Source organism: Mesoplodon densirostris, chromosome 18, assembly GCF_025265405.1.
Source record: "Mesoplodon densirostris isolate mMesDen1 chromosome 18, mMesDen1 primary haplotype, whole genome shotgun sequence".
Classification (NCBI taxonomy): Eukaryota; Metazoa; Chordata; class Mammalia; order Artiodactyla; family Ziphiidae; genus Mesoplodon; species Mesoplodon densirostris.
The window spans coordinates 14,516,623-14,533,568 of NC_082678.1; the positions used below are offsets into that span (position 1 = coordinate 14,516,623).

Here is a 16,946-nt window from a genome sequence, read left to right on the forward strand (position 1 = left end):
TGGCTGTTTAGCTGTCTGTAGAGTCTGCATGCAGTTGTTGGATGCAGTATGCATCCAACGTGTGGTTAAGTTGAGTTTAGTAACTGTGATTTTTAGATTTTACATATTCTTACTGATTCTTTAATCTTCTTGTGTTTCAGTTATGAAAAAGGTATGACAGTTCCCACTTTAATTATAGGCTTATTTGTCTTATTATATCAATTTTTGCTTTTTGTTTTGAAGCTATGTTATTAGGAGCGTACAGTTTTTAAATGGCTATATCTTATTAAACTGACCCTTTTTGTTGTGAAATGTCCCTTTTTATCTTTGGAAATGCTTCTCTCCTTAAAGTCAGCCCTGTCTGATACAGTGTAGCTAATCCAGCTTTATTTGGGGTTTATATTTGCACAACATTGTTTTTATTATCCTATCTCTTTTGATCTCTTCATGCCTTTATATTTAAGGTATGTCTCGGGTAAGAGCATTTAGTTGGTTTTTGTTTTGTTTTGTTTTGATCCATCCTGATAATAGGAGTATTTAAGACTATTTACAGTTAATAAAATTACTGATTTGGGGGGATTAAAGCTTCCGTCTTACTCTTTGTTTTTTATTTGTCCCATCTGTTCTTTTTTTCTGTTTCTTTTTTGCTTGCTGCCTTTTGGATAAATCAAGCATTTTAAGTATTTATTCTCTGTTCTTCTATTAGCTGTTGTACATTTCTGTTCTACTAGTGGTTATACAAGGCAGTTTAATATGAATCCTTGGCTTATTAGAGTTGACCGTAAGTTAGTTTTTTTTTAACTGCTTCCCAGATGAGGTAACTATCCAATGATATTTTAACTCCATTTACCTTCCTCTGGCCTTCGGTGCTATTGTTTTTATGTATTTTAATTTTACATATATTTTAAATACCACAAGACATCATTATTATTGTTCAAATAGTCAGTTTGTTTATATTGATCCTTTGCACCCTCTTGGTTTTATGGGGCCTGGTCCTGTCCCCTGACATGCTTGGTACTTTGTGTAGGTGTATATGAGAAATCGTGGAGGCTCTGGATGATGTTGTCCTCTGTCCAGCAGACAGAGGATGGGCAGAAGGCCTGTGTCCACTTGAGGCCAATCTGTTTCAGGTTTGCCCTCACTCCTAGAGTGTAGCCCTTCCTGAGTCTCAATGCAATTGCCCGCAGATTGCTAAATTCTCTGCTTAGCTTTCATCCTCTTGGCAACTGCTTTCTGCACGACTCTGCCCAGCGGGCGGCTGGCACGTACCTCAGGGGAGAACTGAACACAGAACGTGGGTGCGTCCTTGGAGGGTTCCTCTTCTCCAGGATTGTAGCCCCTCCGGTTCTGGCTGCTGGGGAGCCCTCACGTCTAATGCCTTGGGCCCAGCCTGTGTGTCTGCAGGCTCCAGGACTGCTCAGCACTGCTGACTGGGAAAAGCCTGGCCTGGTGGCCCCTCGGTGCTTATCTGTTCTCTGGAGTCTCTTGCCCCTCAAGTCTTAGCTGCTGAGGTTGTTCGCCAGTCTTCAATTGGGGACTTCGGTGAGTTTTAGGAACTCCTTATAATATGAGGAAATTGGCCCATTGCCTGCCAGATTGCAAATGTTTTTCCCAGTTGGTGAAGTACCAGTGTTTTAGTCTATCAGACTCTTTGTAGGAGAGAAAAAAGTCATTGTTAAAATGACCCTCCCACTCCAGTATTATTTTAAGGAATTCTTCCCTCAGTTCTTTTAGTAATTCCATGATTTCATTTTTCCATTTAAATCTTTGACCCATCGGTATTCTATTTTGGTGTAAGAAACAAAGTAGGTATCCTCAGTTTTTCTAGATGGCTTTCTAGTTGTCAGAACACTGTTAGTCCATCAGTGATATGAAATGTTACTGCTCCTGTATATTAAGTTCTTGTATGTATTTGGGCTCATTTGGGACTTGTATTTTAATTTCCTGGATGTCCCGTCCAGTGACGTGGCCGTCCACGCTGTTTTAATTACCCAGCCTTGTGCTGGTGCTCCCTTGTTGTGTGGCTCTGAAAACGTTTTAATTCTAATCTCTTTTCTTTCATTAATGACATTTCTGGATGTTCTTGCTTGCTTACTTTTTTTTTTTTTTTTTTTTGGCTGCGCCATGTGGCTTGCAGGATCTTAGTTCCCCAACCAGGGATTGAACCCAGGTCACGGCAGTGAAAGCCCAGAATCCTAACCACTAGGCCACCAGGGAACTCCCTGTTTACTTTCTATGTGAATGTTCCAGTCAGCTGATCTGACTCTTAGCAAAAATAAATCCACCTTTTTGGTTTTGGTCTAATTGGAATTCGTTGAAGCTGTAGATAAATTTGGAAAGAATCATTCCCTTGATACTCTGGCTAATCTGCAGAGTGTATTTGTGAGCCTCCCAGTGTGATAATGGGGCGTGGTGTTCAGTCGTCACAGCTGCACTCAGCCCCCCTTCCTCGTCTCCGTCTACTGGACCAGCATCCCTCTGCTACATGTGCCTGTGATACTGGGACCTCTCCTTCCTCTGGCTTTTCTGATTGTTTGTACGTAGGGAGGCTGTAGATTCTCATATATTAACTTTTTTTTACCTTCTGACCTTACAGCATCTCTTGTTAATTTCACCTCCCCCTTTCCAGTTGTTTCTCTCTCATCTGTGTCGTCCTACACCTCTCGCCGTGGCGCTGGCAGGGGCGGCGGGGGGGCAGCTAGTCGTCTTCCCAACTCAGCTGGGACAGCTTCCAGTGTTGAACTGTCGAGCGTAATGCTGGTTTTGGCTTCACGTACAGAAATGAACATGTGCATTCAAACGCCCCCACGTGTCTGTAGACGTGAATACATGCAGAATCGCGTTAAAGAGACGTCTCTCTGTGCCTGTGTTACTATGGATTTTTAAAACTGGAAAGCAGGGCTTCCCTGGTGGCGCAGTGGTTGAGAGTCCGCCTGCCGATGCAGGGGACACGGGTTTGTGCCCCGGTCCGGGAGGATCCCACATGCCGCAGAGCGGCTGGGCCCGTGAGCCATGGTTGCTGAGCCTGTGTGTCCGGAGCCTGTGCTCCGCAACGGGAGAGGCCACAGCAGTAAGAGGCCCGCGTACCGCAAAACAAACAAACAAACAAACAAAAACTGGAAAGCATATTAAATTATATTAACTACTTTCTGACTGCGGGCAGAGAAGATGGAAAGTTTCCCCTTTGGACTTATTGTCTTGGTGAGGTACATCGCAGATCAGTCCTAGAATCAACCATCTGACCGTGGCATACCGTCTGTTTGCCCTGCTGTTTTATTTCTGAACATGGAGTTTTCATGTTTTGAGGAAAATAAGCCTTGCAAGCGGCATGCTCAGAAACGTGGCTGGTTGAGGGTCCGCCTGCTGATGCAGGGGACACGCGTTCATGCCCCGGTCCGGGAAGATCCCACATGCCGCAGAGCGGCTGGGCCCGTGAGCCATGGCTGCTGAGCCTGTGCATCCGGAGCCTGTGCTCCGCAACGGGAGAGGCCACAATAGTGAGAGGCCCGCACACCGCAAAAAAAAAAAAAAAAAGAAAAAGAAAGGTGGCTGGAGTCTGGTGTGCAGACCTAGGGCCTGGAGGGTACCCGCTTGGGGTGTGTCCCTCCTGTCCTGGGAGCCCCGGCTGCTGCTCCCTAGGATGGCACAGACCTGGCGTCAGCCCGAGTCTACTTGCCCCAGATGCCTGAGCGCTGCTGGCACAGGGGTGCTTGTTCCTGGCCCCGGACCTCGGGAAGAGCCAGGGAAGGTGGGGGGCACGGGTGATGGGCCCATCACAGCTGTGCCAGAGAATGGCATGAAAGAGTATTCTGAGAAATGTCCTCAGAAGAATAAGCAGGGACCGTGAAAACACAGTTGGCCCTTAGCAAATCAAAAAGAAACCTTATCTGTCATCACTAGTTCATCCTTTATCTTGAAAATTCGAGAACTCAGAGGGTCTCTCCAGTGGGGCTGAGGCGGAAGGGGTGGGTTTCACCGTCCGGAGTTGATGCTGCAGCCGGGAGCCAGCAGGGGGAGCAGGGCCAACTGGGACTCAGGGGAGGCAGTGGAGCCCTGAGCTGGAGCGGCACCAGCCTCCATAGCTGTCCTCATGCAGAGCACTGGGGAGCATCCGCAGGGAGGGCCAGAGGGCACCGCTGTGCTCGTGAGACAGGGACACAAAGCGCACCAGGACCTGTTGGACCCCACCCAGAGTGTGCTGCCCTGGCCTCAGGGCTAGGATGCCTGCCGTGCCCTGATCACACTGCCCTGAAGACCCAAATAGGGGTGCACAGGGCGGGCTCTGGAGCCACTGCCTCAAGGTGGTTTCGTTTGACCGTGTACATCTTCAGTCTCACATGTGAGCAGTGAAAGGGGACACCTTCTTCCCAGCCAGGGCTTGTCTCTGGTTCTGAGTTGGGGACCCCAGCAGATTGGGAGCCTTGGGGTGTCACATCGCACATGGTCCCCAGGCCAAGCCCCTGGTTTTGCCGTATGTACCTGGGCTGAGACGTCAGGATGTGTTTGCGTTTCTCCTGGTGGCTCTGCAACTGGTTAAGAAGAACAGAAGTCAGGGCTGCGTGATCAGACGTCTGGTGCACCCAGCTCGCTCACCAACCTTGTCCCGTTTCAAAGCAACTCTGAACTTGCAGGAAGTTGTACCTGGAAGATGGGTTCTGCAGGCACAGGTACCCTCCTGTCCCCATCTTGAGGCCATGACAGCCCTGTACCCCAGCTGGCTCCCCCTGTGTTCCCAATCATTCCGTCACTGCTGGCTGGTGCGGCACAGACCTCAGCTGTGGCCCCTTCTTCTGGGAGCAGCGTCTTTTCCTTATCAGGACTTTGGGGGAACTGATGACTGTCCCTGTTCACACATGTGTGGCATCAGCCTCCCAAACTTCATGGCAGAGCGGCAACCTGGGCGCTCTGGCCTCTTGTGACCCTGGGGCCTCATGGCTGCCTCACGCCTTTGGTGGGGTGGTGGTGGGGGGTCTGTGGTCGGTGCGTACTTGTCATGGCTGCATCAGGGAGTTGGCCAACACCTGTGCCCTTTCCAAAGTCTGGCCCACCTGGAGCTCCTGACACTGCCCTGGGGGCCGTGTTCCCACCCTGGCTCTGGCTGACTCTTGCCTCCCGACACAGGCCTGTTTGCAGACTGTGATCTGGTCGGTGCATCAGCATCACCCGTGGACCTAGATTCCCTTGGTGTGAAGCATGGCCCTGCCGCGTCCTCGCTGACGCCAGCCTGGCATTAATCCCCTGCTCCCCTCAAGCTGGGGCGGCTTTGGCTTCCCTGCCTGGGGTTTTTGCGGACCTGTGGCATTTCTTCAAAGCCAAGGGTGAGAGTGGAGAGCTGGGGCTGTGACCAGTTACAACGGCTCTGGCAGGGCCAGCAGGCTGCTCATGCTCAGACAGTGGTCAGCTGGCAAGTACCCCACAAAGCCCAGGGCAGCTTGAGAGTCAGGTGTGTCAGGGGACGAGTGGGGGTCTCGGCGAAGGGTGGTGTGGAGACTGCCGCCGGGTGAGGGAGCGTGAGTGGGGTATCTTCTTGGACAGGGTGGAGCCAGGGAACACACTTCGCTAGTGGGGTTGTGGGATGTCTGGGCCGGGGGCAGTGGCAGGTATGTGTGTGACACCAGGCAGAGCTTCCTGGCTCCATGCAGGCTCTTCTTCGTCAACTGAATTTAAGTTGATGCTTTCTTGGTCTTTTTTTGGGAAGCTTGCTGTCTCCCAGCATTGATGGAGTTAACGTTTTTTATTTTGTGCACGATTTGTTTCTTTAAGGCCAGAAAGCCGAGGGTTGAAATAAATCATTCAAAGCCACGGATGAAATGTTGCCTTTGGCTTGTCCATCTCCCGTGGAATGTTCAGTGATGTCCCCGTAAAAAAAAACCAACAAAAAACAACCAAGCAGATGTCTTCATCTCTGTGTCAAAACCATTTTAGGGGCTGTCCAAATCAGGGCCCAGAGGGGAATGGGGTTCTGCTGGTGAAGCCCAGGCTCATTGGGATCCCCACCTGACGCTGTCTTGGAGGCCCTTCTGGAGCTGTCATCCCCCCCTCTGGCCGGCCACGCAGGCAGAACCACTTTGGCCGTTGGAGTATTTCAGGGCTCTCACTCGGTCTTGTCCTCATCCTGTCAGTGCTACGGGGTCCAAGTCGGGACGTGAAGTTCTTTTTGTTGTTTCTCTGGAGAAATGCGAGATGCAAGGGATTTAAAGTTTCTTTTTAACTTTTTAAAACTACTTTGGTCGCCTCTGGATACCGTTGCTCTTTGAGTCTTCCCTTCGTGGTGAGTGGGTATAACACGCTATTCTTTGAGCACACAGCTGAAGCTGGGAATCCACACATTTTAAGAAAATAACTTGGGGTGGGGGGCGAGTCAGGAGCTCTTGACCCCAAGCTGCGTACAGTCTTCTGATGCTGCTCAGACCCCAGGGGCTCAAATCCAACGATATCCCCACACGCACCTGACTAAGGCCGAGTGGTGGTCAGTGCCAGAGGGGCCTCTCAAGTCCATGGTACTGACCAGGCCTCCCTGAACCATGGCTGAGCCCGGAGCACAGCCAGCATTTTGCTTCCATGAGCCCTGCACCAGCTCAGTGTTTCCAGAGTGGCAGCGGTTGAAACAGACTTTCTCCCCAAGCTTCTCCTTGTCGGCTGGACCCACCTTCAGGAGCACAGGTCCTTTCTTCCTGCGCAAACTCCTTCTCTAATGGTGTTGGGCCTAGGAAAGTCTCAGTGGTTCTTTTGAACAGATATATTTCAGAGTCAACGTGCCTTTCGGAAAAGGTTTGAGTTCTGACTCTGAGAACACGTGGAGGTGGGTGGTGGGGCCCCCCGGCTCCTCAGGCAGGCGGCCTCGTGCTCCTCTCTGCGGCGCCAGGAGTTACGGCTCCTTGGGCAGAGCTGCATGGGCCGGGCCTGGCTGGGAAGGGCCGAACGAGCAGCGTCCACTGCTGTGGCAGCAGAAGTAACACGGGGAGTGTCGGCCCAACGTGTACAGGAGCTGCAGGGGAGACGGAGTTACACAACGTGGGGTTCGTGTACTGAGTCACTGAGGGCAGCACTTACGATCAGCCTGGGGGCCACAACAGGAGGGACCAGGTGGGGACGAGGCCCCTCGGCGAGCAGTAGTGCCTCCAGCTCAGCTCGCTGGGCAGCACCGATGCGCGCGGAGCCACCTCCTTCCCAGCCGTCTCCCCGTCTGTGCCCTGCAGCTGCAGGTGTGTCTAGCTTGCTGGGTGATGTTGGGGATAGGTCATTTGTAGCCAGGCACCCAGTGGTCTGGGCCCTCTACTGGGTGAGGGGGTGGGACAAGCAAGGGCCCCCTTCAGGTTAGGCAGATGCCCCAAGATTCTTACTCTCCTGGTCAGAACCATCAAGGGACCCGATCTCTGCAGCGTTAGGCGTGGGGAGGCGTGGCCGCCGGGCTCTCCAGGGTGCCTGGCCGGTGGGCTTGGGTCTCTCCAGCCAGCAGGCCCCTCCGTGTCATACTTGCTGCCCCTACTGTCTCCAGGCTCCCTCACGGCACCCCCGCCACCCCAGCGGCCCCATCACCGGTGTGGCTCCTGCAGATGTGGCCCATGATTCGGTCACGCTGATCAGTTAGTGACCATCATCTAGTGGTCAGTGTGGTTGGGGCCTCTGTGGGCTGTGCCCCACCCCCCAGGAAGGGCAGGGGCGCAGGGACTGCATGACCCCTTTAGCTCTTGGGGTCTTTGTCTCGTCCAGGTGGTGCTCTGGGTCGGCCTGGGCATCCTGGTGGTCAGCACACACACCACCCTGTCCGTGAGCCAGGAGGCCCCTGTGGACTTGGCAAAGGAAGCCCCAGGCAGCAGACTTGGAGAGGCTGAGGGCGCGATGAAGGCAGAGGCAGCCCAGCTCCCAGGTACGCGGCTCTCAGGTATGCACACAGGCCTGCAGCCTTCTTGGGGGCACCCCAGCAGCGTCATCTTGGGGTCACGGGGACCCAGGTGGCACTTTCCAGGCTGTCTCACCTGCCCAGTTGCCTCCGTCCTGTTTGGGTGATGGGGGGTTGGGGGGCCTCCAGGGGGCTGGTGGGTGCGGCCACCTGCGTGCAGGCGACAGACAGATGGCAGGCAGCAGGGCCGAGATCTGAACATCCCCATTCAGAGCGCTAACAGGTGAGTAAACTTGGGGGTGTCGCTCACGTTTGCCTGTTTTGTTTTGAGGCTGTAAATTTTAAGCCAGGTTTTCCTGGACAAAGTCAGTGATGCCCCTCAGCTTTGTCTCCTGTTTCACTTTATGTATTACTTGTTGACCTGCCTGTTGATAGAGGGATGAGCCACACTCCCTCATAAGCTGCAGGCCTGCCTTGCAAGGCCCCCCAGTGCAGTGGCCCCATCGCCCATATGTGGCAGGGTCCATGGGGTGCAGGGTGATTTCCTAGCGCGGCTTTCTGGGGTACAGTAGGAGCTCCGTTGCGTCTGGGGGGATTAGGAGAGAAGAGGTGTCTTGGAGCCTGTGGCCTTCCCAGGCCTAGATGGGAGGGGTGCGGGGAGGGCTCCCTCCATCTGGCCTCTCGCCTTCTAGGAGCTCCGAGCGGCATCAGGTTCGGGTACTGGTGGGTGGTGCTCTCTATGATAACGTTCATTCCAGGGCTTCTACCCTGACAATGGCTGGGTTCTGTGTATTCATACTAATGGTGTGTGCGTGTCTGCTTACCTCCCCTGCAAAGAAACCCCTGGCTTGGATTGAGATTCCCCAGGCTGCCTGCCTGGCATTCCCCTCTTGGGGAGCAGTGCTGGTTGCTGGTGGATTCCAGGTCCCTATGAGTGGTGATGGCTAAGAAGCCCAAGGGAGCCCTGGTCTCCTCAGCTACTGTGATTGACAAAAGGAAAGGCCCCAAGGGCTGTCCGGGGAGGCAAGCGTGCTGGGTGTGTGCGGGGCTGGGCTACCCGCAGTCGGAGGTACGGGGTCCTTGGATGTGTTGACATCTCTGTTCCAGCCTTACCTCCCTGTGCTCAGAAAGCCCCTGCAGTGCCAGCACCCCACACCAACTTCCTGCAGAACAGTCTATCCTGGGGCTCTTTGGGGGGGGCCCTGAGCCCGGAGTAGCTGGGCATGCTCTCCTCTGCCTTCCTGGGATGGCGAGGGCCAGCTAGAAGACTCTCCCTTTGGGGGTCCCCTGCAGAGAGGACCCCTGGGAATAGCGGGGCTCAGCAGAGAAGTTAATCAGAGTGATCAGAAGCTGCCTGGGGGACTTGCCTGGTGGTCCAGTGGTTAAGACTCCTCGCTCCCAATGCAGGGGACCCAGGTTCGATCCCTGGTCAGGGAACTAGATCCCGCATGCTGCAACTAAAAGATCCTACGTGCCACAACTAAAGATCCCACATGCCACAACTAAAAGATCCCTCATGCCGCAACGAAGATCCTGCATGTGGCAACAAAGATCCCGCATGCCACAACTAAGACCTGGTGCAGCCAAATAAATAAATACATATTTAAAAATAAAGAAGAGGGCTTCCCTGGTGGCGCAGTGGTTAAGAATCCGCCTGCCAGTGCAGGGGACACGGGCTTGCGCCCTGGTCTGGGAAGATCCTACATGCTGCAGAGCAACTAAGCCCGTGCGCCACAACTACTGAGCCTGTGCTCTAGAGCCTGTACTTTGCAACAAGAGAAGCCACCGCAATGAGAAGCCCGCGCACCACAGCAAAGAGTAGCCCCTGCTTGCCGCAACTACAGAAAGCCCACACGCAGCAATGAAGACCCATTGCCGCCAAAAATAAATAAATAAAATAAATAAATTTATAAAAAATAAAAATAGGGCCTCCCTGGGGGCGCAGTGGTTGAGAGTCCGCCTGCCGATGCAGGGGATACGGGTTCGTGCCCCGGTCTGGGAGGATCCCATATGCCGCGGAGCGGCTGGGCCCGTGAGCCATGGCCGCTGGGCCTGCGCGTCCGGAGCCTGTGCTCCGCAACGGGAGAGGCCACAACAGTGAGAGGCCCGCATACCGCAAAAAGAAAAAAAAATAAAATAAAAATAAAAATAAGAAGAAGCTGCCTGGGCATCCCACAGCAAGTTGCATGGATTCAGTACTTTGGATGGGAAAAAAGGCTCCTTGAAGAGGGAGATGGGTGTTGCTCCTCCACCCCTGTTGGCAGCCCCACTGGGTCCCTCACCCCCGGGTGTCCTGGCCCTGTGTACTTTAAGGACACCCCCCAGCAGAACTAGACTCGGACACCAGTTTCTCATCTCAGCTGGCTGTGGGCCCACCCAGTAGGGCTTCTCGGCATTAGTTGACGTAGTCGGCACCGGGCTGCCTGTCCCCACGGCGCTGTGCAGCCTCCAGCCCACGGCCTGCACGAGCAGCTGCATCCTGTCGTGGAGGCGGGCCCCCGGCTCACCTGGAGCTGCCGCGGCCACATCTGGTTTCCATTTCTTCCACGAGTCTGTAACAAACACATGGCCCCTCTTGGAACCACATGCCGTTTGTTTAACTCAGTCTCCGTGTTTCTTGCCCCTGGCCTCCCCGTCATTGATGGGTTGCCTCGTTGAAGCAGAGCTGGGCCTGTGGGGCCTTGGCCACGTGCCCTGCAGACGTCTGCCCATCAGCGTGTGAGGTGCGTTTACTGGCCTCTTAGATGTTAAAGAGGCCAAAATGGTATGAACTTTCCTTAGAGCCCGAGCTGGCCTTGGGACTGGGGGAGTCCTGCCCTCCTGGGGACATGCGGGACTGGCCACCCCCGGCCTGGCACTCTTAGCAAGTGTAGAGCCCAGGACGCACCTGATGTGGACGGAAGGGGAGGCCGAGCCTTTTAGGAAAGGCTACGAGGCTGCTCACCTGAGGCTCATGGCCTGCTCGAGGGTCTGGCGGGTGGGTTCAGAGTTGGTGATACTCTCAGCTCCTCCTTTGAATGTGGCCTTGTCCCCTTTCTTCCTCTCCCTCCCACCCTGCAGCTTCTCTTGGTGTTGGGGGCCGCCTTGGCTACACCCATTATACAGCTCATCCCTTTCCCCATCAGGGACACGGCCCGGCTTTCTGCTGGGTGGGAAAGAAGAGGAAGGGCCAGGACGGGGCCTGTGGGCAGCAATCCATTCTTGTGGGGACACAGGTGACCTGAGCGGGAGCTTGTCCCCCAGAAGCTCCTACCTAATTGTTCTTCCGAGGATGCGTCCCTTGTGCTGCTGCGCCAGCTGCCGGTGCACGCAGACAGGAAATCGTCCGAACTCCTGAGACAGATGCCGGCATGCCCACGGGGAGGCCCGGCTCCACACCTGCCTTCTCTCCTTGGTCCCCCGCAGCTCTCCCTGTGCCCTGCCGAGAAGGGGCTACTAACACCGCTGTGCCGAGTGACTTCAGTTTTTCTGCCCGTTTGTCAGGACAGGGCTGTGAGCTTATTTCACTGGTGCTAAGATAACCACGCCAGCCACGGCTGAATCCAGAAGGACTCCTTGGCCACGGCTGAATCCAGAAGGACTCCTTGGGGGCGGGAGGGGTGCTGCCTCCCGTGTCCAGCCCTGAGTGACCGGCCCGTGCCCCCTCCACCTGCCGCCCGTGGGCAGACGTGCCTGTCTGCAGGAGAGCTGTGATGGTGAGCCAGATGGGGCCACCCGGCTAGGACTTTGGGTCCAGGGGCCCATTGGGATCCCTGCACATTCAAAAGGGTGTCATAGTCAGCGTTTCTCTTGCTGCCTGTCGAGAAGAGTGGGGGGTAACAAGTAAAACCTTCTCAGGGCAGCAGCGAGGCGGGCACTTCGAAGGTTGTCAGGAAAGTTACTCAAGAGCAGCGTCTGGCCTTTTAAAGGAACGTTGGTGGCTGCTCCTGCTCTCTGCATGGCCCTGGGGTCCCGTGCGTCTCCTGGACTTGGGGTTCCCCTCCAGTCAACAGGGACTCCATCTATGGGACTCAGGTGTGATTTTGAAAGTCACTTTATTTTTGTGCTTGGCAGTCAGAGAGGACTGCTTCCATCTTTACTGATCACAAGATACAGAAAGAGACACCCCTGGACTCAGAATGGGGTCCTGCAGGGGAGAGTCGACAAAGAGGAGCCCCCGGCCCAGACCCTGTCTTCCAAGGTGGAACCAGCCTTGAAGGCAGATTCTCGTTGGCCGTGGACAGGCCTACTCAGGACGTCGCACCTGCAACCTGACACACATACCCAGATTTTAGAACTGCAGGTGTCTATGGCCTTTGGTCCTCTGTCTCCCTAAGCCAGTTACAGAATCACCTGGCGCCTGCACTGGACATGGGAAGGAGAGTCTGATGGGTGACCGTCCATCCGCCCGTCTGTCTTGGGAGCTCCTGGCCAGAAGCACCGTCAGGAGGGTCTGAGTGTGGGATGAGGCCGTGCAGGTCGGGATGCTCCACCGCCTGGCAGAATGAGGCAGGCATGGCGGATGTCTGCGTGGTTTCCACTTTGGGGAGCAGAGGCCATGACCTTGAGGACGAGAGGAGGCCCTTCCAGGCCGAGGCGCCCTCTGCTGGCCACTCCCCGCTGACCCACTGCCGCCTCCAGGAGGAGAAACGGTCCAGGGTCGGCCTGGCAGCCTTCGTCCTTCCCTGGGGTGATGACCGATGACTGCATGGGCGATTTCCTGTCTGCGCCACCGCGGGCGCCTCATTCCAGAGCCTAGCCGCAGGGCAGGCGGAGTGTGGGCTGTTTTTCGGTTACTAATTAGGAAGTCCTGTGTTAGTTTTACTGTGGCCCAGAGGTATTGCTGGCAAACTGTCCTCGCGAGGAGCTCTGTTCCTTTTAGGAAATGCTATGTCCATTGCCGAGGACAGCTGTGAAGTGTCGGAGGCCCGGCCACTGCAGGCAGGGTGGCCGCGCTGTGCGCCCTGTGCCCCTTGCACACCTGAGTCTCCAGGTCGTTCCTTTGCCTGACGACCAACGGATTTTGTTCCCTGCTGAGAACATGACTTGTTCCTATGACATAATGGAGTAGTTTTCTGTTTTGTTGTGTTCTTCCTTCCCTTCCCAGCCCCCTTTCTTCACTTGGTGATTCGCTGGATAGACAGACACCTCTTGATTTTGAGCACAGGGCTCTCTGCGGGCTGGGGATCGGGGTGTTAACTGTGGTGTGGCGAAGACGCCACATGCTTATTAGAGTCAGTGGCTTAATTGAACTGTGGAGTCCCGAGTCTGGCTCCTGCCCAGCACGATCCCCCCTCCAGTTTGGACACTAAACCTCAGCTGCTGAAGGTGCCCCCGGCCAGCATGGCAGGTCAGCCTGGTCCTTTCTCCTCCTTTGGGGGAGGGAGCAGGCCCACCTGAACAGGACTGTCGTGAATCCCCCCAGAGGCCCTTTCGGGATTCCGCCTCCCCTTTTGCAGGCAGCTTGTGCCCTGAAGGGGGAAACCAGTTGCTTCAGGCCTCTGGGATGAAATGATTCTCTTTTTAAAATTTATCTATTTTATTTTATTTTTGGCTGCGTTGGGTCTTCGTTGCTGCATGCGGGCTTTCTTTAGCTGCCGTGAGCGGGGACCACTCTTCGTTGCGGTGCGCGGGCTTCTCATTGCAGTAGCTTCTCATTGCGGAGCACAGGTTCTAGGTGCACAGCCTTCAGTAATTGTGGCTCATGGGTTCTAGAGTGCAGGCTCAGTAGTTGTGGCTCGTGGGTTCTAGAGTGCAGCCTCAGTAGTTGTGGTGCGCGACCTTAGTTGCTCCACGGCATGTGGGATCTTCCCGGACCAGGGCTCAAACCCGTGTCCCCTGCATTGGCAGGTGGATTCTTAACCACCGCGCCACCAGGGAAGCCCCGAAATGATTCTTTTTATTTATTTATTTATTTTTGCTGTGTTGGGTCTTCGTTTCTGTGCGAGGGCTTTGTCTAGTTGTGGCAAGCGGGGGCCACTCTTTTTTTTTTTTTTTTGTGGTACGTGGGCCTCTCACTGTTGTGGCCTCTCCCGTTGCGGAGCACAGGCTCCGGACGTGCAGGCTCAGCGGCCATGGCTCACGGGCCCAGCTGCTCCGCGGCATGTGGGATCTTCCTGTACTGGGGCACGAACCTGTGTCCCCTGCATCGGCAGGCGGACTCTCAACCACTGCGCCACCAGGGAAGCCCAGGGGGCCACTCTTCATCGCGGTGCGTGGGCCTCTCACTATCGCGGCCTCTCTTGTTGCGGAGCACAGGCTCCAGACGCGCAGGCTCAGTAGTTGTGGCTCACGGGCCTAGTTGCTCCACGGCACGTGGGATCTTCCCAGACCAGGGCTCGAACCCGTGTCCCCTGCATTAGCAGGCAGATTCTCAACCACTGCGCCACCAGGGAAGCCCCGAAATGATTCTTTTTAAACGTGTTTTTTCCCCAGATAGTTTTTTAGTTTCTGCCACGTTTGCCTAACAGGTAGAAAGTGGTTTTGTTAATGGAGAGAGTTTCCTTATAGGCTCCATTTTGGCCCAGTTCGGCGGGCCATCCTCGTGCACCTCTCCCCAAGGACCCGTGGTGACTGTGCAGGTGAGCTGTTGGACCTGCTGGAGGATGAGATGGCTTGTGGGATGCAGGCATGTGTGGGAGGAAAGAGGGTCCAGCTTTGTGGGCTACACCTCTTTCTCACCTTCCTTTTGATAGGAATTTTCACGTCTGCAGCAAGAAGTTGACAGAATTGCAAATCAACCTCCCTCAGGCATTTTCCTTAAGCATCCCTCGTCCTCCCCTTCCCCCTTGGCCTGCAGCAAGGGGTTGGTTGGGCTTGGGCAGGATGGCTGTCCCCAGGCCTCAAACGGTGGGTTCGTGCTGCCACCTGGTGGTGATGGCCAGGCTTATGCAGGATGTCGCTCTTCTGCACCCAGTTAGGTGTAAATTGCATTTTGACGTATTTTTGTTACGAATACACATGAAAAATGACAGGTTTCTATACTACTTAGCTGCTAATGATTGAACAGGAAAAAATATAACTGCTTAGGCTCTGCCATTCGACTGGGAAATGTGATTACAATCCAGGGAATACTGCCCAGTTGTCGTGCTGATTGGCGGTGTGGCCATGTGGAAACACCGCTCAATTATCTGTGCCATGCTTACAGGCCAGAATCCAATTGTGGACGTGGCCGAGGACAGCCGAGATAAGCCGAAGCTGCCAAATGAGAAAGATGAGATGGAGCAGGCCCAGATTAAGGGCCCCGTGAATGTGCCCCCAAGGGAAGACGCCAAGGAGAAGCAGGAGGAGGCACAGCTGGATCGCCCTGGTCAAGGTGCTGTGATGGCCCGGGGTGGGGGTTGGGGGGTGGTGTCCACGGGGGAAGGACCTCAGCTGGACATTAGCCACGCGGTTGGTCGGGATCGAGCTCAGTTCACAGACTTGGAGAGGGAAGGCCACCCTGGGAGGGAAGGCCAGGCCACCCCCCCACCCCACCCCCGCCCGCTCCCCAACCTCGGCCGTCTTCTTCTAGGAGTCGCGGCTCCTCTGGGCGAGGCCCACCGCCATGAGCCCCCAGTCCCTCACGACAGAGTGCTGGTGGACGAAGGTCAAGACCCAGAAGGACTGGAGAAGGAGCATCCGTCCAAACATGTGGATGAAAGGGCCCTGGGGGGCAAGGGTCAGATGGTGCCACCACTGCTGGATTCAGAACGAGAGAGACCCAGACAGGACCAGGCTTTGGAGGCAGCGGGTGGTCTTCCTAAAGATCCCCAGAAGGTTCCAGAAGAAAATGGTCAGCCAGCCGTTGAGCCCCTGAAGGAGGACCTGGGGCTGGGCGACAGGGGTGTGCATCCAAGGCCCCAGGCAGTGCTTCCTGAGGGGCAGGACATCCTGGTGGCAGGTGCGGGGGCCAGAGCAGATGGTGCCCTGCTGCCCGGCCATGCCGTGGGGGCCGTGGGCAAGCTGGTGGAGAAGAACGAGCACGGTGGGTGTGGGCTCTTTCCATGTGGGGCCTGGGAGAGGCTGCGGAGGGGGCAGGAGAAGCTGACCATCCTCACTTCTGTCCCACTGCCTTTCTTTTCTCGCAAGATTGGCATGTGCGTGTAGCAGCCCTTCTGCAGCTGTCGGGGGCTTGGCAGCTATTCTGATCAATCTGTCACACACTTGTTTGCCAGACCCGTAAACGTCAGGTGCTGAGCTAGTCCTGTGTGTCTGGGCACACACGGGGTGCCCGGGCACACACACAGGGGTGCGGCGCAGGCCTGACCGGGTGGGTGGTGCATTGTTAAGTGCCATTAAGGACGGTCCCTGCGTGTTAATTGGCAAAGGTAGTTAACACTGGCTCCCTGCCGCCAGCCTATGACATGTTAAATATTTTTTATTACCTCCCTGGTACTCATCAGGTTGAGTATACACTGCCACAGGGGAGGGAGGGGCGACATAGAGGGTGATTTTAGGAAACATCTGCCTCCTTGTCCCTTCTCTACGTTCTTCTGAGTTTCCTGCCAGCCTCCTGAGTTTTTGCCGTGTGTGCAGGTGGGAAGGCTCCCCTCCCGGAGGAGAAGCCAGGCCCGGGGGCAGTGCCGCAGGCAGAGCCTCGAGAGCAGAGGACCTTGGAGGGACAGGGCGGGGACCACGCTGGGGACCACGCGGGCAGCAAGCTGGAGGGTAAGGCCTTCACTTTCTCTCTGCATCCTTCGGGGGCCTGGAGACACCTGCCCCTTCCAGAAGCGGAGTGATGTAGGGGAGGAGCCACAGGTGCCCGTGGTCTTGGGGGCCTTTCCAGGGCCTCAGCCTCTGCACTTGCCAGTTTCCTGCTGAGGAAAAGTCTTAAATAGCTCCCCTGCTCACTAACAACCTTTTCTGCTCCTTTCTCACCTTCCTAGGAACGTTTTCTGTCTCCTTTTCTCCCCCTTAAAAAAAAAAAACTCTGTCACGTGACTTTCTGTCACCATTTGGATCTCATTTCAAAATAGATATGTTAATATTTCCAACAAGTCGGCCCGGTGTGGGGGCATTAGTGAGGGTGGGAGGGCTGGTGACTCACTGCTGTCTTAGCTCCCCCCCAACCCTGTGGCAGCGGCTCCCACCCCTTCGTCTTAGCTGGGGCAGGGGTGGGGGAGGGGGGGACATTTGTGTCCACCTGCAGTGAAGACCCAGCACC

The 16,946-nt window shown here is 55.2% G+C and overlaps 1 protein-coding gene across 10 annotated transcripts in view; it reads left to right on the plus strand.

Annotated features, from left to right (window-relative positions):
• Positions 1–16,946, plus strand: part of SLC38A10 (solute carrier family 38 member 10) — a 43,908-nt gene that overhangs the window by 21,792 nt on the left and 5,170 nt on the right. For 5 of the 10 annotated variants that reach the window (XM_060082345.1, XM_060082348.1, XM_060082349.1 and 2 more), the window contains exons 11-14: positions 7,693–7,864; positions 14,949–15,116; positions 15,315–15,767; positions 16,319–16,450. In XM_060082345.1, the coding sequence (XP_059938328.1) occupies positions 7,693–7,864; positions 14,949–15,116; positions 15,315–15,767; positions 16,319–16,450 (925 nt within the window). The remainder of the gene's footprint in view (positions 1–7,692; positions 7,865–14,948; positions 15,117–15,314; positions 15,768–16,318; positions 16,451–16,946) is intronic. The other 5 variants (XM_060082347.1, XM_060082351.1, XM_060082350.1 and 2 more) reach the window with 4 other exon arrangements.